General features: G+C 43.2%; 3 protein-coding genes and 1 pseudogene across 5 annotated transcripts; 2 read left to right on the top strand and 2 right to left on the bottom strand.

The window, feature by feature from the left end:
* Positions 1-507: 507 nt before the first annotated feature.
* On the bottom strand, positions 508-6,378 carry Hnrnph2 (heterogeneous nuclear ribonucleoprotein H2). 2 transcript variants are annotated; one of them, XM_075958916.1, is made up of 3 exons: positions 6,168-6,378; positions 4,779-4,849; positions 508-2,707 (listed from the first exon to the last, which is right to left on the bottom strand). In XM_075958916.1, exon 3 carries the CDS (start codon positions 2,652-2,654, stop codon positions 1,305-1,307), a length of 1,350 nt encoding a protein of 449 aa, XP_075815031.1. In that variant the 5' UTR covers positions 2,655-2,707; positions 4,779-4,849; positions 6,168-6,378; the 3' UTR covers positions 508-1,304. The 2 variants fall into 2 exon arrangements, with proteins under 2 accessions (XP_075815031.1, XP_075815032.1); XM_075958917.1 differs by having other exon boundaries at positions 4,779-4,840; positions 6,160-6,275.
* Positions 3,563-3,658, top strand: LOC142841904 (small nucleolar RNA U13; annotated as a pseudogene).
* Gla (galactosidase alpha) lies at positions 6,353-15,409 on the top strand. 2 transcript variants are annotated; one of them, XM_075958918.1, is made up of 7 exons: positions 6,353-6,770; positions 9,962-10,136; positions 11,204-11,381; positions 12,065-12,156; positions 13,703-13,864; positions 14,218-14,415; positions 15,041-15,409. In XM_075958918.1, the coding sequence occupies exons 1-7, from the start codon at positions 6,577-6,579 to the stop codon at positions 15,302-15,304; spliced, it is 1,263 nt and encodes a 420-aa protein (XP_075815033.1). In that variant the 5' UTR covers positions 6,353-6,576; the 3' UTR covers positions 15,305-15,409. The 2 variants fall into 2 exon arrangements, with proteins under 2 accessions (XP_075815033.1, XP_075815034.1); XM_075958919.1 differs by lacking the exon at positions 6,353-6,770 and adding an exon at positions 7,172-7,278.
* Positions 15,410-16,703: 1,294 nt separating this feature from the next.
* On the bottom strand, positions 16,704-19,964 carry Rpl36a (ribosomal protein L36a). The gene is made up of 5 exons (XM_075958921.1): positions 19,827-19,964; positions 19,346-19,451; positions 18,983-19,050; positions 17,490-17,612; positions 16,704-16,764 (listed from the first exon to the last, which is right to left on the bottom strand). The coding sequence occupies exons 1-5, from the start codon at positions 19,935-19,937 to the stop codon at positions 16,744-16,746; spliced, it is 429 nt and encodes a 142-aa protein (XP_075815036.1). The 5' UTR covers positions 19,938-19,964; the 3' UTR covers positions 16,704-16,743.
* Positions 19,965-23,755: the final 3,791 nt, after the last annotated feature.

Genomic DNA, 23,755 nt, shown 5'->3' with positions numbered 1-23,755 from the left:
CCCAATGTTTTTATGGTGAACTTGAACACGCACAAATCCAACACAAATCCAACTAACAGGGATTTGGATGTAGCCCTGCTAGTAGAGTGCTTGTCGTGTATGCAGGAAGCCCCGGGCTTGCTCCCCAGCACTGCAAAGTGACACATGACCAAAATTCCAGTACTTAGGAGCTAGAGGCAGGAGGATCAAAATGTTAAAGTTGCCGCGGTGAACACATTTAATCCCAGCGCTCAGGAAGTAGAGGCAGGCAGATCTCTGTAAGTTCAAGGCCAGCCTGGTTTTATAGAGCAAGATTCAAAACTGGCTCCATAGCTACTGAGAAACTCCTGTCTTGAAAAACCCAAAACATCAAAATTTAAATGTCATTCACAGCCTGGAATATTTGAGACCCTGTCTCAAAAAGAAAACTGAAAATTTACATTTAAACTACAGAGAACTTTAAAAGTTACTGTGTGCCCATATAATAGAACATAATTTAAAAAAAAAAAAAAATCAAACTACTCAAGATTTTTCCAGTTTTTAAAAGGAAGATTTATTTAACAAGTTTCACTTAGTACAATACATCTAAATGGAATTCACAATACAAGGTAAGATTTAAACCAAAGCCTCAGAATTCCATACAAACAACATGACCAAACTCCTAAAGTATTGGTATCACATCTCAAAATTGTCCCAGATCTTTTTTTTAAAAAAAAAAGTGAAAGTGTACACTCACGTGCCTTACAGGATATTAAACCAAAAAGCTAGAATTAACAAACATGCCAAATGTTGTCACTTTGAATCATAGACACAGCTCCTATATTTGATTTTTACAGAAAAGCATGTTTCTCAACATGCATCTGAAGTTTCTGATGTATTGTGGTATAAGAGCAACATTTAACATAAGTGAAACTGCTTTAAACCTAAATATGCTTACTGCTTAAATACACTCCTACAACATAACTAACTTGAGGAAAGCTGAAAGTGGATTTAACAGTTATGGTCAATACTGAACTTGTTATTACGTCCTAGATGAATATTTCAGTGTTCAAAACTGCTGAGCTTAAAGTTTGAAAACAATCTTAACTTTCACTTTACAGTAAGCATGAATCACAAGCTTGTAATGCAAAACTATTAAACTTAAATTTTGTTCTTAAAAAAAAAAGGAGAAAAAGGAAAGAAAGAAGCTGACCAATAGTGATCAGAAGCAATTGTATTACCCATTTACCGAGCATACTGGATATGCTGGACATCCTTCCTACTCTATCCAGTTCCTATAAATGCACAGCTGTTATTCCTGGAGCTGTTTGATGTTCCTTCTCTCCCTAAGCAAGGTTTGACTGATAGTCACTCGAGTTTTCCTGAAGAACTTGGTCATATCCACTCATACTGCTCTGACCTCCATACCCACCACCATACCCACCACTCAGCTGCTGGCTGGCAGGACCTCCATAACTAGACTGGTTGGATAAACCCATCCCTCCCATCATCTGGCTACCATAAGCACCACCGCTTGCCCCTGCTGTAGAATTCAGAAAGAGCTCTACGTAGCTATGATCGTAAGCTCCTCCGCTTGTCCCTGCAGTAGAATTCAAGAAGAGCTCCACATATCTGTGCTGCATATTAGCTTTATCTTTTGCCATAGCTGCCACGGCATCTTCATGAGTAGCAAACTCAACATCTGCCTCGCCTGTAACTCTGCCGTCAGGTCCTATTTCAATGTGTACTCTCATGGGATTGAGAGGTGAGAAGAAATTGTAAATATCATTCTCAGTGGCTCTGTATGGTAAGCCCCTCATGTGTACACAGTGCCCCGTGGTGCTCTGGAAACTGGACCCACCATCTCCGTATCTATGATCAGACATTCCTGAGAAACAGTAGTTTAGGTCTCTTCCAAATCTATCAGACCCAAAGCCATACCCGTCATTATACCCTCCATAGTCATCATAGCCTCCGTACCCTCCACCATAGGCACCCCGCCTCATTCTTTCGAACCCAGCTCCTCTGCCAATGCTATTATACCCTCTTCCTGCCCCTGGCCTATCATAAGGACCCGGGCGCTGCATAGTCATGAGCTTTCGAGGCGGATCATAGTGGGTCCGGACTTCAGCTCTGCTACTCTTGAAGATCTCAATGTACCTGTGCCCTATTCTTTCCTTGTGTTTCTTTAAGGCCTTTTCAGCTATCTCCTGTGAAGCAAACTGCACAAAGGCCTCCCCTGTGCTGCGCCCCTGAAAGTCCACCGGCAGTGTCATCCCATTTGGCACAATTTCCAGCCCCGAAAAGAACTGAACAATTTCTTCCTTGCTACAGCCAAATGGGAGTCCTCTAAGCCGTACAAAGCCATCATTGGCAGTATCAGGACTATTCGGACCTGTATGCTTTAACACCCAATCCATTTCAACACTGTTGGACTTGAATACTTCAACATATCTGTGTCCCATGGTTTCTCTGTCTTTCTTTAAAGCCAATTTCACTTCATCTTCAGATTCAAGTTCGACAAACGCTTCACCACTTGGTCTGCCTTCTCTGGTGTAGATGAAACGAACACCTGATGTGCCATTCTGGATTTTGCAATCAGAGAAGAAGCGCATCACTTCCTCGGCTGAGCAGGACCAGGGGAGGCCCCTGACCTTCACCACGAACCCCTCCCGGCCCTCTGTGCTCAGCATCATGGTGACTGTTGGGCTCTTGGTGGCAAGCTTGGTTCAACACAATTTCAATGTGGCTTTAAAAAAAATTAGAAAAGTATTGTCATGAAAAATTGTACACAATATACTAAGAGAAAACAAAACTGTTATAGAAGCTCACATCAGTAACTTCAAAAGATAGCCACACGGACAAAAAGACTGCATAAAACTATTAATTCATTCAATTAACAATTTCTTATTCCATTTCTATATGCATATATCCAGTATAATGAATAGTGATTATTTCTTGGTAGCAGTACTATAAGACTTGCTTCCATGAATATATACATGGAATATCTTAGTACTTTTTTGAATATTCTAAATTTTCTGCACTGACCCAATGCAGTAACACCATAGAGAGAAAATTAAAATTAAAGGTAACAAATAAAACTATATCTCATTATATACAAATAAAATTTTCTTTAAATCAAAAAACAAACAAAACTAATAAGATACAAGGCCATTAATATCCTAAGAATATAAACAATGCATGCAAATCAATAAAATACAGAACTATTAAAGCCTAAGAGAAAAAACATTAATGGGAATTTACATATTCAAGCATCTTTTAGATGCTAGGACCAATACTCAGTTCTGATGCATAATAATCAACGAGCCCAGAAAGGGCTTACAGTCCTAAAGGAGAACTGTATGCCTTTACCAAAGGTAAGTACAAATACACAGAATAAAGGAGGATCGGTTGATGAAGTGTTAACAATTGGAGGCAGAATGGTTAATTGAATCAAACGATCCTGATCCTATTCAGGGATCCAGAAACAATTTATAAAAAAAATTTTAATAGAGAACAAAATGGAAGGAGACAGAAATCAAAAGACAGGGCTGTCAAGAAAGAGGTAAGATCCTGAGGGTTCTATTTAATACAAGGAGGCTAGACTCTGGTTCACAAGCATGATGATTCAGTATTCACACCACTGTGTGACATATACCTCCCCCAAACCTTAAGACATTGGGACATTACTGCTCTGACGCTGGGTGTGGAGAAGGGAATATATATATAGCACCTTTTATGGATTTTAAACAGGAGTGATGTCACTATAGCCCTTTCAGACTTATCGCCCAGGCAACTGGAGCCTTCAAACAGAAGACCGGGGGGCTAGGTGAAAAGAGCAAATTAAAAAATGACCTCTTAGAGATGTGTCAAGAGATCCATTTAAACAGCAGCAAAGAGGTAAGGGGAAAAATGCTATCTGCCTAAATAAAAAAGTGGAATCTGTAGGAATTGATAAAAAAAAAGATTATGGATATTAAGAGTTGATAGGTGTGGTGGTATTCAGGAAGCAGAGGCAGGTGGATTTCTGTGAGTTCAAGGACAACGTGATCTGCTTAGTAAGCTCCCCGAAAGCCAGGCCTGCAGGGTGAGACCCTATCCCAAAACAAACAACAAAAGAAGATATAGGACTGCAGGCAACTAAGAAATAATGAGTGGGAGAAGTGGGAAGAACACACTAATTAGTCAAAACATGCTAACACCCAATGGTCAGTCCTGAAAACCCATACACTAGGCTGAGCAGGCTGGAGTTGGATATTCAGGAACATGCACACACGCCGCCAAGTAACAACTCAGAAAAAGAGGCCACAAATTTGAAAGAGAGGAAAATGGGGAGGTATTTAAACATAGGAGGGTGTGAAGGGAGGAAAATGATGTAATCATAACTTCAAAAAATTTAAATAAAGCAGAAAAGGAGTATATAGGGAAAATGTCTGGGAAAGCTTCAAACTTCAATCACTGGAAATGAAATTTAAGTAAAATAAACATTTTTAACACCAATCAAAAACAGTGGAGATTAAACTGTGACAATAAGTCAACATTATTTACAACTAGAGTTCTCTAGAAGGATAAAAACTGCTAACTATTCTGGAAAAATATTTTCACAGTATTTACCACACCTTCTGAAAGAAAATCAATCCACTTCAGGTATGTGCCTTAAGGAATTATCTAAAATTAACAGCAGGACTTATTGCTGGAAAGGCATTTTAGGGAGAAAAGTGGACCATTATACAATTAATATAAAGTTATAAAAATTTTAAATGAGTCAAGACCAAAGCCATTTTATAACCTCAATTATGTTAAAGTAAAAATTCACATACCCTTTGACCCTGCTAGAGTTTCTTCCAGGAATCTGCTCGACAGAAATACTTAAGAATGTTTGCTGCAGCAACTGTAATGGCAGAAAATGAGAAAACTCAATAGCCTTCAACAGAGACGGATAAATTCTATTTCTACCTTTATACGGATTTCTATGCAACCACTTATGAAAGACGTTTGCGCTTACCTAGAAAGATTTCCAAAATACATTGAATGAATGAATATATACAGTATAATCCTACTCCTATTACAATACAAGCATAAAACACAGTGTATAAACGTGTGAGAGATGATCTGAAAGGAACTTCGTATAAGATAAATTTGGGGACCAAATGGAGGGCAAGGCAGCAGAGGTGGCTTTTCACTTTAATACTATACACTTTCGTAGTCTTAATCCTTTAAGCTCACTGTATTGGAACAAACGTAATCTTAGAAAAAAAAAAAAAACAAGCATGGGAAATACGACCAAAAAAATTTTAAAACCTTTTTGTGTGCGCTGATGGCGACTGGACCTCACATGTTAGCAGCGGCTATGGAGTCTATGCGTTTTTCCCATTCTTTTTTTATGCATGCCTAACGGTCTGCTGAAAGAATAATTTGACAAAACATCCCAGGGACGACGGTGATTTCTACAGCACTCTGCCTCAATAGGTCCTCCCTTGTGGCTGGGAGGTTTTGCTTCCTTACATTTCCTGAGAAGGCCACCAGGACTCTGTTACCTAACGTAGTAACCAGGATTTGTGAGTTAAGAATCTGTGTATTTGTACCTGTGTTACAGCACACTTTTTGTAACAGTAATAAGAGCTGGAAAGTGTCCCTTTTAAACGAATATATTACTTTTCGAATGACCAAAATTCAACGCGTAGATCGTTCTAAGCAGAAAAACAAACGTTCAAATAATTAAGTAAACGCATTTACTGGGCGCCTCTCGAGCACGCAGTAATAGCCCAGCTCACACTCTAAGGGTGGAATTCACCCGGGACCCCTCGCGACCACCGGGCGATTTGAACAGTTGAGCGCCTGAATGGATGGAGCGGTACTCCGGCCGCGGGTCTCATTATGTTTTTTGGGGGTTTTCTCCTAACTCCGGGCCGTGTTTTTGAAACGCTTTTCACCTTACGGGTCCCTCTTGCGAGAAGAGGAGGAAAGGTTCCCTAGACCCGGCCACACGAACCGATTCACAAAAACACGCACACAGTCACGACCGCACGACCGTCCACCATTTCCCCACCAGGCGCTGCGCAGGCCGCTTCCCGACACTCGGGGAGGGGGAGGGGGGAGGACGCGGAGGGGGGGGAAGCCGAGCACGAAAAAGGCGGAGGCGACCCCGGATTCCGCTCTGCTCTTCCTTATCACCACCCAGGGTCCCCAGTTCCCACCCACGCACCAACCTCCAACGAGACCGGGGGATTTTCCTCCTTCTTCCCTCAAACAGCTATAGCGAGGCGATAGACGACGACCAGAACTACTTCTGCTCACGTAAGCGGTTGATCACGTGAGCGCCTACGTCATGTGAGATCTCGGTCACGTGAGCAACTCTCGGCTTAAACTCGGGATCACTGAGGTGCCGCACTTCCTCCCGGTTTGGAAATGGGGTGGACCAAGGTAAAGAGAGCGCCAATCTTATTGGTTAATGTATGTCTTACGTGATTGTTCATTGGTCTACCGCTGGCGCTAACTGTCCAGTTGCCTGAGAAACGATGATGTCATTATTAAATAGTTCATCCATGATTGGTCCGCCCCAAGGGTAAACTTAAAGCTGATAGCTGCAGGAAACTGAACTAAAGAATTCCTGTGACCATGGAGGTTTTTAGCGGAGATCCGCGACTGGTCTGTGAGCTTGCGCTTCCACCCCTGGCTTTAGTTTTTTTGGGCGTTCTTGGGGCCAAAGCACTGGACAATGGCTTGGCACGTACTCCTACAATGGGCTGGCTGCACTGGGAACGGTTCATGTGCAACCTCGACTGCCAAGAAGAGCCTGATTCCTGCATCAGGTATGAGATATTGAGTGGCCATTTCTCTTTCCGTGTGTTTCTTTGGGCGTATTTGGTAGAAGGAATGGGAACATTTGAGCTGAAGGAGTAGATCCCCTACTGTTGCTGCTTCTTTATCCCCAACAAAACATCCATCCGGGATCTGGACTGCCCCTAAACTGTGAGCTGCCCCGAGATGAGAGACAGCCAGCAAGCCACTGCTTTGCTCCCGCTCCCTCTCTTTCTGCACTGGGAGCTTTTCATATATAATTTGGTTCAATGCAGACACTTTGGGTTTGTATTCTGCCTTTGTTTAGTGATAGCCTTGAGCTAGCCATAAGCACAATTGGAATGGGTAGGAGGATGACTAAGACCAATGTCATTTTTTCTTTTTGGATCACGGGTTCTTTGGCTGTACTGAAGCGAGAGTTAGAGAAACCATGAGATCACTGAGATGTCCCTCAACCCCTTTTCCTTGAGTGTGGCATCAGGCTGGAAAGTTGACCTGAAGGAACTTTACACATCAAAGGTGAGAGTTGAGACCTGGCTGAAGCTATCTGATGTTTACAATACTAGTTTGCAAACTAGCATCTTTTTTTTTTAACTCAAGGAGCTCTCACACACACACACACACACACACACACAAAGCTGTAAAATCGCTGAGCGAGGTGGCACAGGACTAATCCCAGCACTCCTGAGGCAGAGGCAGACGAATCTCTCTGAGTTCAAGGTCAACCAGGGCAGCAAAGTGAAACCCTGTCTCAAAAAGAAAGACCTTTAAAACGGTTATCTCACACAGATGAACTTGCAGTTAAACCCATTCTAAAAACCAACCACCATTCCTGCCCTGACCTCCTCAATTAGGCAAATGAGACAGATGTCTTTATCCTGGCATGTATAGAAAACTGAATTGTAAGTTTAAAAATCTGTGGGCATTTTTCTAGGGAAGAGATTTTTTTCTTTTCTTTTTTTTTTCTTCTTTTTTGGTTTTTCGAGACAGGATTTCTCTGTAGCTTTGGAGCCTGTCCTGGAACTTGCATTTGTAGACCAGGCTGGTCTCGAGATCCATCTGCCTCTGCCTCCTGAGTGCTGGAATTAAAGGCATGCACCACCACTGCCTGGCCCCCTTCCTTCAAATTCTTAAATGAATCTGTGATTTCAAAAAGATTAAGCACCAAGTATTAGGTAGTGAGTGGTTTCTTTAAAAATATTATTGAAAACATAAAAAGGTCACCCAGTGGCGCAAAACTGCCTCTACAGGCAGCTGCCACAACACCCTCTCTATGTTCACGAGTTATTTCTCTGAATGCCTATAAAGATAAAATCAGGGTGTTGGTCAGACATCATAAAAGAAACCGGCTTTTTAGACTAAGTCTTGTTTGTTTTTCTTGATATTTGGGGACGTGGCCGCGGGCCTTGCGCATGCTAGGAAAGTGCTCTATTACTAAGCCGGATTCCTTGCCTTTGGATTTGGGGACATGGTCATCCTATGTGGATCAAGCTAGTCTTTTGCTACCACTTCCTATTTGCTGGAGTTACAGGCATGCAAGATCATGCCCAATTTAATTGTTTTTTAAATTGGGCTGGGGTGGCCGGGCGGTGGTGGGGCACGCCTTTAATCCCAGCACTTGGGAGGCAGAGGCAGGTGGATCTCTGAGTTCGAGACCAGCCTGGTTTACAAGAGCTAGTTCCAGGACAGGCTCCAAAAAATACAGAGAAACCCTGTCTCGAAAAACCAAAAAATAAATAAATAAATAAATTGGGCTGGGAATGTAGCTCAGTTGGTACAGTGTTTGCCTAGCATGTGCACAGCCATGGCTTTCGATTTCCATCATCTTGTAAAGTGAGAATGCTGGTGCACATTTAAATTCCACTCCTCTGGAGGTGGAAGCAGGAATATCACAAGTTCAAGTCCATCCTATGCTGCACGATACATGTAACCTCAAATGTGCAGAGTATAGTACCTTGATAGATGGAGATATCTGTATGCTATAATTTATTTTGCAGTCCTCAGTAAATAGCTACTTGGATTCCTCAATTTTTGTGCATCCTATTCTTATTCTTATATTACAGGGTTTCTCTGTGTAACAGCCCTAGCTATCCTGGAACTAGCTCTTATAAACCAGGCTGGCCTTGAACTCAATAATCCACCTGCCTACTTCTCCCAAGTGCTCGAATTAAAGGCGTGTGCCACCACGAGTTGAGTTTTTATTGTGAGCCTGGTGGGAATGTGCACACCTTTAATCAGATACAGAAGCAAGTGGATCTCTGGGAGATATAGGTCAGCAGTCTACAAGGCTAGTTCCAGGACAGCCAAGGCTACACAAAAATCCTGTCTCAAGAGAGAAAAACAGGAAGGTGATTGTGAAACCTTGTATTCTCTGGGGAAGCTACAAGACTCATGGCATGAGATGGGTGGAGCTCCTTCTGAAGTTTCAAATAACAGTAATCTTTGTGTTCTAATGCCATGCTACATGCAGTAGCTTCCCTTCTTTTATAGCACATCTTTTATAGCATTTCATCTTTTAGGTGAGCTCTTCAAATCTTTTGCCAAATTCCTTCAAAAGTCTGTTTGGGGTTCAAGGTTTTCTGAGCCAAGAGTAAGATAATGTTTCTCCATTTATTCAAACCACTAAGGAGCATGAGAATTTTAACATGGTTGATAAACATAATACTCTCTAGATAGCTTGGCCTTTTCTGTTTGTTTTTATTTCTGTTACTATTGTGAATGAGATTGTTTCCCTGTACACAGAGAAAGCTGGTGCAGAAGCTGTCTATTCTGCTGACTCTTACCCTGTTGGGGTTCCTCTATTTGGATATAAGCCAGGCAGGCCTTAGACCTGCAAATCGTCCTGCCTCATTTTCCTCAACAGCCAGCATTTCAAACCTGTGTCACCACAACTTCTCAGCCACAATAACTTCGCAATTTTTTTCATATGTCTCATTCTTATTTCAATTATTTGGAGGTTTTATTTCTTTTGTGGTTAGGGATGGAACTGAGGGCCCCACCCCTTGTGTGAGTCCTAGAGCAGAGATCATGGGCGGTGAGGGAGAGGAGAAACAGGAAAGAGTTAATTTTACCTCGTATGGGTTGTAATTATTACCACAGTATCACTGCATTTTTAGAAACCCAAATCCCAAGGTGCCTTACACTGGGAGCCCGTGGGCCTTCATCTCATGAACTGGAATGACTATTGGAAATTCTCTTTCAGCGAGCAGCTGTTCATGCAGATGGCAGAGCTCATGGTTTCTGATGGCTGGAAGGACGCAGGTTATGAATACCTCTGTATAGATGACTGCTGGATGGCTCCTGAAAGGGACTCAAAGGGCCGCCTTCAGGCAGATCCCCAGCGCTTTCCTAGTGGGATCCAGCACCTAGCTAATTATGTGAGTTTGGAGTGGAATGTTTCTTTTCTTATGGGTCTGTGTGCACTTAAAAAAGCTTATTGAGAAACAGGCCACGTGTTACTTCAAAATGGTTGCTGTTAGCTGTTCATTATGTTTATCCTGATGGAATTATCATCACATCAGCATATACACATTTCACAATAGTTCCTGAGCCTGAGGCCTGCCTGTCTTGTTGAAACTTTTTTTTTTGCTGAAACCACTGAATTCTCTAGAAGAAAAGGAGAGCTTGGTTGTGTCGAGCATGCTTGTATTATCTCTATGGCAACGTGACAGACTACCACAGTTATACCACTAATGAATTTTAAAAAATGAAAGCAAACATTGCAGAGACTACTGAAGACAGAAGAAGCCTGATGTTAGCTAAGGGTCATTAAGTAGGTTTTATTCAGGACTATAGGAAAAAGGGTCAATCCACGTGGACAAATGAGAATCTACAACCAATGAGCAAATACTGGGAGTTCAGTAGATGGAAAACTACTGGAAAGGAGACATCAAGTCAGGAAATGGTATGACTTAGCAGGATTCTTGCATTAAGTAAGCTCACCCAGATTCAGAGAGGCTTAACTGAAATGTAGTTAGCCTTTCTCAAGATAAATCTGTTGTCAGGCAGTGGTGGTGCATGCCTTTAATCCCAGCACTCCGCAGGCAGAGGCAGGTGCATCTCTGAGTTTGAGGCAAGGCTGGTCTACAGAGAGTTCCAGGACGCCAGGGCTATTACACAGAGAAACCCTGTTTTGAAAAACTTAAAAAAAAAAGATAAATTTGTTCCAGTTTTAGAAAGAGACTGTGGGATCCCATGAGGAATATTAAAGTGGTCACAGCTTTTCCTCACTTCTGTGCTCCAGTTCACCATGTATAGTTAGAACTCTCTTAGCAGAGCTGGAGGATTTGTGCTCTGCTTCCAGCAAACTCAGCTAAGAAACTGGAGTGGTTTAGGGAAGCCCCCAAGCCTTGGGGAAAGCTCACAGCTCTCTGCTCTTAGCCTTAGTAAGTTACCCTCCTGTTTTAGAAAACTACTTCCTGATTCATCTTTCTTCTCATTTCAGGTCCACAGCAAAGGATTGAAGCTAGGAATTTATGCAGATGTTGGGAATAAAACCTGTGCAGGTTTCCCTGGGAGTTTTGGATACTATGACGTTGATGCCCAGACATTTGCTGACTGGGGTATAGATCTGCTAAAATTTGATGGTTGTCACTGTGACAGCGTGACGTCCTTGGCAGATGGTATGTTTTTTTCATTACATTTATTTTTAAAATTATGTTATAGTCAACAAAATCAAAATTATGGTGTGTGTGTGACTGACTGTTTTGTGTAGGGGTGTGTGCTATGATGCCTGTTGAAGTCAGAGTGTCGACAACTTGCAGGAATTGGTTCTCTCCAACCTTTTGAGTCCCAGGGATCAAACTCAGGTCATCAGGTTTGCCTGCAAGTACCTTTACTGGCTGAGCCATTTTACCAGCCCAAATAGTATGGTTTCTTCCTGAAATACAGCCATAATCATTTCTTAGACTTTTGGTTAACATCAGCTGAAAGATCAAGCCACAGAGACAAGAACTTGAGGGCCACAGGGAAGCTGAGCCTTAAAAGAAATAATCCTGGTCATTTATTCATACATGTGGAATTCATCCATGCCTAACCATGGCATATATTGTGCACTTGTGATTCAAGGACTCTGAAAATGAATTATAATGAGTAATTCTAACTAAATCCTACCTGCTGCTTTACCCCTGCCTTTCCCTCTATCTGCATCCTCTCTGCACCACCTCCTCATTGCAATCCCAGCAGAGAGTAGCCTGTCCCTGTCACTGCTTTACAATATAGACATGGATTGGAGCTTCTTCAAATGTTCAGCACCAGCTGGGGATTTCCTTCTCTCCCTTATTTTACCCATTGTTTTCTCACACAGGTTATAAGTACATGTCCTTGGCCTTGAACAGGACTGGGAGAAGCATTGTGTACTCCTGTGAGTGGCCTCTTTATATGAGACCTTTTCAGAAGGTGAGCTAGTGAGCCCAGAATCTAAATTTCAGAACGCTTATAATTACAGCCGAAGCTTCTGCTAACCAGAAAACTGTGTTTGATTTTTTTTCCCCTTTTATTTCACTGTTCACCAGAAAATCCTGCCAATGTTTGCTCCAAATTCTATCTTGAATTACTCACATCTGTCATCCCCACCGCATCTACACTGGCATTCCAGGCCACTCTCTGACAGCCTGATGATCTCTCTACTTCTGCTCGCTTCCCTGCCCCCACCATTTTCCAAGCAGCAGCAGAACTGCCTTCTGAGAAATGTCAAGGGCATCCCATCAGCCCCCTCCTTAAACACTCCCCCCCCTACCCCCCCCCCCCCGCTTTCCTTCCATTCCACTTGGAATACAATCAGGCTCCGTTAACCTGCCTCTTGCCCGCCTCTCCATCCCCCAACAGCTCTTTCCCTCCCTGCGCTATTTTTCCTTCTGTTCATCACATACTGTATTTACCTTGTCGGTGTGTATTCACTGTGCATGGTACTGGGCAACACAAAGACATTTTCATAAAAGTCTATGTCTTTTCATAAAAGTTGCTGACATAAAGTCTTTTCAGAAAAGTTGCTGACAAGCCTGCAACCAAGATTTTAAAAGGGTTGGCTACTTAACATTGAAATCTGACCAGATGCTGCAAACTTGAGTCTTCTCCATTTTAAAATAGTCTGCTGCCCATTTACTCTCTCATCATTTGCTGCTTGGTTTCCCTGTAAGAGCGTATCTTTATTGTTTACTTGTTTGTCCATCTCCCCACTAGAGTGTAAATCCAGGACGGTAGGTCTTTCTCACTGAATCAATCCCTATTATTTTCTTTTTTTTCTTTGTTTGTTTTTTTTTGTTGTTGGTTTTTTTTTTCTGGACAGGGTTTCTCTGTGGCTTTGGAGCCTGTCCTGGAACTAGCTCTGTAGACCAGGCTGGTCTTGAACTCACAGAGATCTGCCTGCCTCTGCCTCCCGAGTGCTGGGATTAAAGGCGTGCGCCACCACCGCCCGGCCCTATTATTTTCTTGAAATTTTTAGATAGTCTTTTTCCTCAACATTGTAGCCCTTGGATATCACACCTACATATCTACATAAACTGATTCATTCCACAAATTACTTGTCTCGGATTCAGATTTTATCGTGTTTAATGGCATCCTATATAATTTTATAAGCCTTATTTCTACTTATTTAGATCATTGTAATTATTTTATTACAAAAATAGAAACATGCCCACTTTAGGCTAGTTTACAGATTCCAGTCAAAAACAAAGTTCTTTCATAATGCCAGGCAGTACCTAGGCAGTAAAGTGCATAGCCAGCATAAATAATATTAAAGTCACTTTAAACAGGAACTTAAAATTATATGGCCTACATATGAAGTGAACATCTTCTAGTGAAATTCCCTTACATTTAGAACTCCAGGCTTTGTTATTTGTTATGGGGAGACTTTTGATCTGTATACTATAGAGGCCATCAGTGCCTCCTTTAAACTGGATCATTAGCATCTCATAACAAGTTAACCAATTCTGTCTTTTTATAGCCCAATTATACAGATATCCAATATTATTGCAATCACTGGAGAAATTATGATGATGTTTATGATTCCTGGGAAAGCATAAAGAATATCTTGACCTGGACAACAGCTAACCAGAAAGAGATTGTTGACGTCGCTGGACCAGGGGGTTGGAATGACCCAGACATGGTAAAGATCTGAGCCCTCCTCATTCAAGAGCTGGTAGCTTTGTTTCTGTTGATGCCTCTCTAAGGATGGGTAATGGTCTAGGAGGGAGGAGTCTGGGATAACCATTCTGGGGAATTGGGGTGAGGTCTGCCTCCACAGGTAACAAAGTCACCAGTTGTTAAAATCCACTCCCAGCTTTCCCGGTAGGAAAGCAGGTATTTTATCTCTTCCCTCGAGAAGAGGCCCTGTGTGTTGAACATTCCAGTTTTCCTTAATGCTTCAATATGAACACAAGGATCTCTGTGCCCCCAAAACAACAAAAAAACCAAACATTTGAATTTTCCCTTGCCTCATTCCTTTCCTGTTTGTTCTAGTTAGTGATTGGCAACTTCGGCCTCAGTTGGGACCAGCAGGTAACTCAGATGGCCCTCTGGGCTATCATGGCAGCGCCTCTACTCATGTCCAATGATCTCCGACAAATCAGTTCTCAAGCCAAAGCTCTACTTCAGAATGAGGATGTAATCGCCATCAACCAAGACCCCTTGGGCAAGCAGGGGTACTGTTTTAGAAAGGTAAGTAGTACTTCCTGGGAGAAAACTGACCAGGAAGATACTATCCTGCCTTAAAGTTTATCATTTGCAGTATCTCATGATGGCCTTTTAATACTCAAGTACCAAATTATCTTAAGCCTAACTGTGATACACGAAGAAATGATTGGCTTATTTTTTAGTTGTTTTTCCCTTGAATTTGCGAACTGAGTAATTAGAGCTATTACTGAGTTTTTCCTTTGTTTGGTTTTTCGAGATGGGGTTTCTCTGTGCAGCCCTGGCTGTCCTGGAACTCCCTCTGTAGATCAGACTGGCCTCCAAGTCAGAGACCCACTACCTTTGCCTCCTGAGTGTTGGGAGGATTAAAGGCGCTCAGGATCCCAGTGGGTTTTTTTGCTTGCTTTTCAAAACAGGGTTTCTCTGTAGTCCTGGCCGGCCTCGAACTCAGAGATCTGCCTCTGTATCCCGAGTGCTGGGATAAAAGGCGTGCACCACCACCACCTGGCTACTTTTTAGTTTCTAAAACATCCTGCTGGCTGATCTTAATTTTTCCTCCAAGTTTATGATAGTTCTGACAATAAGGCTGAATATCAAGTAAGGCCAGTAATGGGGTCCCCACATGCTTACACTTCTTTTCTTGACTTTTCAGGAAGACAACATTGAGGTTTGGGAAAAACCACTCTCAAACTTAGCCTGGGCTGTAGCTGTGAGAAACCTGCAGGAAATTGGCGGACCTCGTTCTTACACCATCCAGGTTTCTTCTCTAGGTCAAGGAATAGCCTGCAATCCTGGTTGCATCATCACGCAGCTCCTCCCTGTGAAAGAACGGCTAGGCTTCTATGAATGGACTTTAACCTTAAAAACACGAATAAATCCCTCAGGCACTGTTCTGCTTAGGCTAGACTATGTCTGAAGGCAGAGATGTACATTAAATGGCCAGTGTTACTAAGACAAAACGCTCCCTGCCTCTTTCCTGTGATCCCTTTAATAAAGTATCCCAAAGTCATGGCCTTTAAAAGCTACTTGCCCTGGTAAGTTTTTGGAAAGGCTTTTGAAACAAAAGCGGGTACTCTTGTGTCAGACGCTGCTAACAGATGCTTCAGGTGTTCTGGTTCATATTTGAGTAAGAATCCATAATGCCAGGATTTTAGGGGAAAAAAATCTACATTTATTTTTTGTGTTTGAGTGTCTTGCCTTCATGTATGTGTTCCACATGCATGCATGATGCCCAGGAAGTCAAAAGGGTATAGGGTCCTCAGGAACCAGAATAACGGATTGTTCTTGATTACTTCACTAGCTCTAGAGCCCGGATTTAAAGACTTGCCAACCACACGCTGACCACTAGGTGAGTCACTTGGTATGATTTGCTTACAGTTTATTGCAAAGGAAAAATGAAATCAGCTTCCTCGGTAGAAAGATGGCAGTTGATGGTCAGGTGTGGTAGCATGCCTTTAATCCCAGTACTGGGAGGCACTGCAAATAAAGACAACCAAATGATGGACTGCCCTGACAAACTGTTCAGGCAGTTTCAACCAAATTAGCAGACGTGCCAATCCGTGCCATCCATTTAACTATACTCTCACAAAGCAATTGTGCATACACATAACCACAGCATTCAGAAGGCTGGAGGACCACCAAGGTTGCCCACACGATGAGCAAGCATATATACCCGATATTCTCAATCCACAAAAACGGTATTAAAATCGCCCACCTAAGATACTAAAGGTAGCAGATAAATTTTTTCAGGAAGTCTTAATGACCTGGGTTTGACCCTGGAACCCTTAGTAGGAAACTTTCAAAAGCTGATTTCTGACCCCCTACATTCACACCAAAAAATTTAAACCCCAGACATGGGCTGTAGTAGCTAACTCAGCAGATTGAGAGCACTTGCTGCTCTTCCTGAGGACCCAATTCCTAGCACCCACAAGAGGTGGGTTTGTTGGGGGGCACTTCAACAGTCTCACCTAAAAGGTATGTGGATAAGTCAAGGTGTTTACAGGAACATAATCTAAAGCAAGTAATGTGTATTGGGAGTCTACTATGCTGTCTGGAGAACTGTGCCAAATTGCCCCACTATACGCCAGAAGTAGCAAAAGACTCCTATACCTTAAAATAAAAGTATTTAGGATTTTATAACCAGTAACTCGTGTATTTTAAGCTGTAAGTGGGATCCCAATGACTAGTCACATTTCACACCAGCTCAACAAGGTTCAATCCTAAAGTAGCACTCAGCCAGCAAGCTGAGGGAATTTCTTGACAGCTTCAGTTTTTTCCCCCTCCCAAAAGACCAACTGCAATCAAACGAGGTTGAGTGAAAGCTCATGATTTTATTGTCTTCATAACAAGGTCAGCTTAGAACTGGATCACTTGGCCCTGTAAACAGAACAGAAGAACAAAGTGGTGTGCTTGTAGTTTTTAAGGAACCTTCCATTATCCATGGGCTCAGTACGTAGCTTAGTAGTTGGGTGCCTGCCTACCATGACCCTGGCTTCAATCCAAGACCACAAAACATTTCTAAGGAGACCCTGTTGCCCACACACTAAAATCCTTAAGCCATTCAGATATACTAGTGTTAGATTTTCAGCTAGTAAGGCACATAAAAAGCTCACAAACCTGAAAAACAAAACCTAAAAATAAAATACTTGCCAAGCGGTGGTAGTGTACACCTTTAATCCCAGCACCCGAGAGGCAAGGGCAGGCAGATCTAAGTTTGAGGCCCGCCTGCTCTACAAAGGGAGTTATAGGACAGCTGGGCCTACACAGAGAAACCCTGCCTCGAAAAAACAAACAAAAAAAACCATCCTCCTGGCAGTGGTGGTGCACACCTCTAATCCCAGAACTCGGTAGGCAGAGATAGGAGGGATCTCTGTGTCTGAGGCCAGCCTGGTTTACACAGCAAGTTCAGGACAAATTCCAAAGCTACAGAGAAACTCTGTATTGAAAAACCAATCCCCCAAAAAACTGGTCCCAAGCATTTCAGCTGTGGGCTATGGAACTTGTTTCTTCAGCTGTGAACAATTACTGTTGAGGATGCCCTGTGGCACAGTAAGCTCACAACAGTTTCCTCTACAAGTAAGGCCAATTTCAAAGGAGAGTACCTTTCTCTTCTTATCACCACCCAGTTCAAAATGCTTGCATCTCTTAATAGCCAGCATCCTCTTAGATCTGCAGTTGGGCTCCACACATTCCAGTCTCAGCACAATCTTCTTTGTAGTTTTTGCCTACAAAAGAAATGAAGTCAAATCCTTCACAAAATTAGGTTGCCACAATCTGTATTCAGGTATGGAGAGAAAAAAGATCCAGAAGCCAATCACTTTGCGCTAAACAGTAGGAAAACTGAAGGTGGATCTGGTTGTGCACACCCCCAGCACTTTGGAGGTGGAGACAAGCTGCAACCACAGGAATTTGAGGCCAGCCTGGGCTACATGACATTGCCGCCCCCTACCCCCGAAAAAAGCTACTTTAAAATTTGTACCCTTTCAGGCTATTTGTATTCTTTAGTGGTTAAGTCAAATAAAAGCCAGCCAAATTTATGCAAATATGAAATAGAACTTTTGGGATTCACCAATTTTCTCAAGACTTCAATTAGCCCTAAAAAAATCAGTTCCACTCCCCACTAATAATCAACTTTTTTTCAATAGAGGGTTTCTATAGACCCACCTGCTTCTGCCTCCTGGGGGCTGGGATTAAAGTCATGCACCACCACCACCTGGCTAATAATCAACTTTTAAAAATACACTAATTTAGTGATAGGTTTGTTGCTAGTTTGCAGTCTGAAAGCTGAAACACCTCCCTCTTCTGTACAAAATGGGTTTAACATTTAAACAAACAAGCATTCCCATTACACGACACCCACTCCAGGACCCAAAGAACTCATTTAATTTCTACAACCAGGCTGGCAGAGTAGGAACAAAGAGATGAATAAATGCAGGTTCCCTAAAGAAGGAACTTCATGAAACTGGAGAAGAATCTAGAATTCAGCCAGTGGAAGGCCTACACATGCACTGTAAGACTTCATGAGACTGAGAAAGCCAGAGAGCCCTTCATGGCAATACAGGGAATCGAACCTGGGTTGCCCTCAAACTCTACCACTGAGCCTCCAGCAACAAAGAGCTTAGGAGTCACACATGACAATAAACGAATGAACGATCTTGCTGGGTACACACATCATTCCCTTCTTAGGAAAGCAGGACACATTCCTTCATTTTTGCCTCTTTAAAGTGAGATGCTATACTCAAGACTATAGTCAGATCTGGGTTGACTCCCAGCTCCATTGCCTTGGAAACATTCCTGCCGCTAAGGGGGATATCTTAGCTGGAACACTCTACTAATGCTTGTAGACTAGAGATGGCAAATGCCAAGGTCCTTACCACAATAATCAAGAAACATGTCAAGCCGGGCGGTGGTGGCGCACGCCTTTAATCCCAGCACTCGGGAGGCAGAGGCAGGCGGATCTCTGTGAGTTCGAGACCAGCCTGGTCTACAAGAACTAGTTCCAGGACAGGCTCCAAAACCACAGAGAAACCCTGTCTCGAAAAACCAAAAAAAAAAAAAAAAAAAAAAAGAAACATGTCAGTTGGGAATCACTAACCTTTTTGCGGAAAATAGGCTTAGTCTGCCCACCATAGCCACTCTGTTTCCTGTCATAACGCCGCTTTCCTGAAAAAAGTTATTTGTTATGGTATGCTGTACACAGATCCTTTGTCAAAACAGCCACAAGTAAAAGTCTCAAGTTTAAATTGGAGGGGGGAATGCCTGGACTTGTTAATACTTCTCACAAGTGTCACATCAAAACCAGTTTACATGCAGGAAACAGGCACAGCCCCAACCCTTGAGAGGCTGAGGTAGGATTGCTTATTCCGGACCAGCTTGCTTTACATAGCTGGCGTTTATCTCCCACCAACTCCCCATCCCTATCCCCTAGCCATCATCAAATTACATATAAGCAGCTTACCCTGGGCATACAAAGAATCTTTGCCCTTCTTGTACTGGGTCACTTTGTGGGGTTGGTGTTTGCCACATTTCTTGCAGAATGTACGGCGGGTCTTAGGAACGTTCACCTAGTTTTAAAAAAAAAAAAGTAAGTAAAGTGTTCAGAATGTGCAGCTACCGGACCGCAATGACCCAGCACCCTCCCTGGATCCAGATGAAGCTAACTACAGCTACTCAGTAAAACACAACCACCACGTAGATTTAAAAGGTGGTTCAGTCACACGCGCCAAACTGTATCCACCCGCAGCTAAATCGCCCCACCACTTCAATTCCTCCGCCCAGAACTTCGCTCCCTGCGTTCCCTGTGTGTCGCTCTCGGCAATGCTAGATTTCTTAGGTACATCGAGGTCCTAACAGAGCCTTGACGCAATCTGGGACAATACTGTCCACGCCGGCTGCAAGGATTGTGCTGGATACTACGAAACCCCGATACGCGATCATACCATGTTGGCGGGTGCGATATCGGCACAGAAAGAAAGAGGGAAGGCCAGCAACGGAAGTTTATAGGCGGTGCCTGGGTGCACTTCCTCAGAGCCGTGGGAGACAGCTACCATAGAGTCTGTAAGGATCCCAGCGCAGCGCCCTCGGATGGCTGGATGATTTGCCTCAGCCGCAGACAGGCGCTTCAGCCAAGGCTCCGCCTTAAGCCTTTGGCTCTCTCCTCCACTTCCTCCCGCCTAGCGCCCGTCAGCTTTCATTACTCCACCCCTTTTGGCGGACTTTGCAATTTAGTAGCTTAAGCGATGCTCTTCCCAGACTCTGATCTCCCGTGTTGGAGCAGACCAGGGACTAGGATCAAGTGGGAGGGGTCTTCCATCTCAGCCTAACATTCTTGTTCCACTTCAAGGAAAATGAAACGATCTTAAACAGCAAAATGTGGCTCATGGAAGCCCTGGGAGGTAGCCAGTCGCTTCAGCTCATTTAGTTAATGTCTATTCTGTTTCAGGCACTGTTGTAGGAGCAGGACATAGTAATTGATTATGTTCATTACTGTCCAATCTCAGGCTAAGTACTTTGAAGAAAAAAAAAATGAAAGCAGTACCTTTTAGCTGAGGAAGTAAATTGGCTGATTTTAAATAGTTATGAAAACTAGCAATGAATGTATCCGGCTTCTGAGATAGTTGGGCCAACCAAGAAAACATACCTCAGCTTCCCTGAGTACTTGGCAGCGGACATGTATGAAGTTTCAAGTTAGTCCAACCGAGAAAGGTTGAAGGAAGCTAGCTGAGTTTTAAAATAGATTCTCAGAGTGAGTCTAGGAGGAACGTGGTAATGCTACTTCCATTTTCCAGGGGGAGGGCATTCATCCAGTAGCATGTGAAAGCTTTGGTCCACCGTCAACAGTAGTAGAAGCACACCTCACCCCCATGCGTTCTGTGATTCCAGAACTCTATTTCCTTTACTATCACATAATATTATAATATGATCATATAATATATGGCCTGCCTATTATAACAGCTGTCTTTGGGGTGGGGAGAGCCTCAGACATCCCAGGGTGACCTTAAACTCACCTACGCAGCAGACGATGGCTGTGAACTCCTGATCCTTATCCTGAGTGCTGGGGGCCACATGTATGTGCTATGTGCCACCGTGTCTAGATGCCTGCCTCTTGAATCCTGCCAATCTTCAGCAGCTGTTTCCTATGACTAGTATTTACCAAATGAGGAAACTGAGGCACCTGACCTATCCAAAGTCACACCCATGGTTATTTTGGAAGTTGGAATTCAACCTTCGGCCATTTAACAACACATAATTCCTAGTCTTAACCAGTATATTGCCCAGGGAAAGAGGCACCTACAGGGTAGATGTTTGGGCTAGAATGCAAGAGGAGGCAGCAGTGGCCCAGGAGCTGATGTTAGGAGGCCCGGGACATCTGCTTGTATGATGCTCCAGAAACAAGTTGACTCCACCCACATTTTTGTTGGGTGGTCCCCAGGGCTAAGATAACAACGCCACCATAGCCCGCTGCATTTCTTTGCCAAGCTGCCAACCTGAAGTCCAGCAGTATTTTCTTCTGTCTAGACTCTTAAAAACCTCACTGGCCTTTAGGGAGTTTCTAAAGTTATTCTTTGTTTTGTTTTTCTGTTTTGTCTTGTTTTTGTTGTCCATGTAAGTAATCTGGAGATAAAAAGACAATTAGCCTTCTTCATCTAATTAAACTTTGTTTCTTGACTCATTCCCCATATGATGTGGTTTGGGGAACTTTTTTGTTTGTTTGAAACAGGCTTTCTCTGTGTAACAAACTCCCTTTGTAGACCAGGCTGGCCCGGAATGCACTGAGATTCGCGTGCCTCCGCATGCACCACCACTGCCCAGCAGAACTTTTTATTTTGAAATAGTTCATTGACAAAATTGCATCTGTTTAAGGTATACAATATGATGATATACACTTATCTTGCATAAATGCCACAGTCAACACAACCATCACCATCCAATATTGCCTACGTGAGTGTGTGTGTGTGTAAAAACACTTAAGTCAGCTCTCTTATCTAATTTCAAATAAACAATAGAATATTAATTAGACCCCCCCAAATTATTCATCCTATAGTTCAAAATTTGTTTAGCAATAGTCTACATGTCTCTGCTCATTATTTTCCTAAAATGAAACACTCAGAACCAAAGACAAAAATCTAGGTATAGTCGGGCATTGCACAGTTGTGTGAGACATTCACTTTCCTCCAGATATTTTACTTCTACAAAAAAGCCCCATGTCATCTCGATTCTCAATCATATATGTTTCTGCTTTGCCATTTCTTTTAGCTGCTGTCAGCAAAGCCCAGGTACCATTTTCACAAGCACTACTGCCACCTCCTCTCCTTCGGTGGACATTGAACACAAGTCATCGGGCTTGGCAGCAAGTGCTTTTGCCTGCTGGACCTTCTCACCAGTCTATCCGGTGGTAGTCACTTGCATCTGTGCTATAAGCTTATTTGTCCGCACTGTTCCGTTTGGGCATGGTTTTGTTGGTACTAATGAGTGTGCTAGCTGAGTGGCTGGGAGCCAAGGGTGAAGAAGTAGCTTTTTCTGCCCTTCCCCTTTGCCTCCCTGTCTATTTTCCCACGGTGCCCCTATGAACTCGCAATTCCTATCGCAAACGGACCTTTAGAAAGGATGGGGCATGTGACAGGGAGCATCGGACTAAAGAAAAGGGGAGGGGTGGTCAGTGTCTGTGGTCACTCCATTGGTGACTGGAACAGTTACTACATGTGACCAGGGAAAGGACATAACTTGTCAGTAGAGAGAGCCATATGACACTTGGTGCCCATCCATCTATACCAATGCAATGATTTCCCAACCTGCCATTTTATAAATGCTTTTTTAAAAACTCCCGGTGCTTTCGACATTCTGATCTGTTTTTAGAATCAGTGATATGTTTCCATATTAGAGTATAGCATCTCAGGGAAAGGAGATACAAAGGTGCCCCATGACACGGACAAGAAAATCAGTCACTGGGGGCTCTGACACCTTCAAGTTTGTGGCCTGCATTTCTTTAGAGAATCCTTGGGGAGAAAACAGAAGCTGGAACACAAACTAGGGGCCCGCTGACGTAACATGCAGGTTTCAAATAACATGTCTTGTTTACTGCTTTGCAGAATCAAAGAAAATGCTGTAAACTGTTTATCTTTGAGAGAGAAAAAATGAGACAGACTCTCCTATGCTGTCCAGGCTTTGAACTTGTGACCAGCCTACCTGCATCACCCTAGCAACTGGATTAGAAGTGTGTTTCGTCATGAGGTTGAATCTTGAAGGAAGAATATTCACGAAAGAACATTCACCAAAGAATGGGGAAGGGCACAAGTCTTTGTGCGGGCTTACATTCAGGCATATTTATCTGTAGAAAAAAAAACTTTCTTAGAAAATGACTCAGCAGGGGAAGTCTTGTCTCTACCTCTGTCAGGCTATGTATTTCAGGGTCTCTGAGGGAGCCTTCTTCATCCTTCAAGTTGAACTGCCTGACCCTGAGTCTCCCCTCCTGAGGGGACAAGAGACCTTGAAGACACTGGCTTGGTTTTGTGTCTTGCCAGCTTGGACATCTCTCTTCCTGTGCTGATCACCCCCCCCCCCAGCTCTTTAGGTATGTCTTCCCTTTACCCCAGGGAGGGTAGCCTGATGACCTGTGTGTTCGGTCCTGCCCCGTAATCTTAGGGGACTCAGCAGCCCCGGTAAAGGTAAGGTTCTCTCCAAGCTGGACTCTATTAGCGAAAGAGGTCCCAGGCAAATGAGGGTGGGGAGAGTTGGGGGGAGCAGAATGGGGACAGCAGCACGGAACCAGAGACCATATTGCTAAGAAGAAAAAAAGGCATTGGTTTAAGTCAGGAAACAAAAAAAGGGAACTGAGTGGCTACAAAAGGGTGGGGTTTGTTCAGACTGT

The sequence above is a fragment of the Microtus pennsylvanicus genome, chromosome X, assembly GCF_037038515.1.
Source record: "Microtus pennsylvanicus isolate mMicPen1 chromosome X, mMicPen1.hap1, whole genome shotgun sequence".
In the NCBI taxonomy this organism is placed as follows: Eukaryota; Metazoa; Chordata; class Mammalia; order Rodentia; family Cricetidae; genus Microtus; species Microtus pennsylvanicus.
The sequence above is the reverse complement of the archived record's forward strand: the minus strand, read 5'-3'. Positions and strand labels throughout refer to the sequence as shown.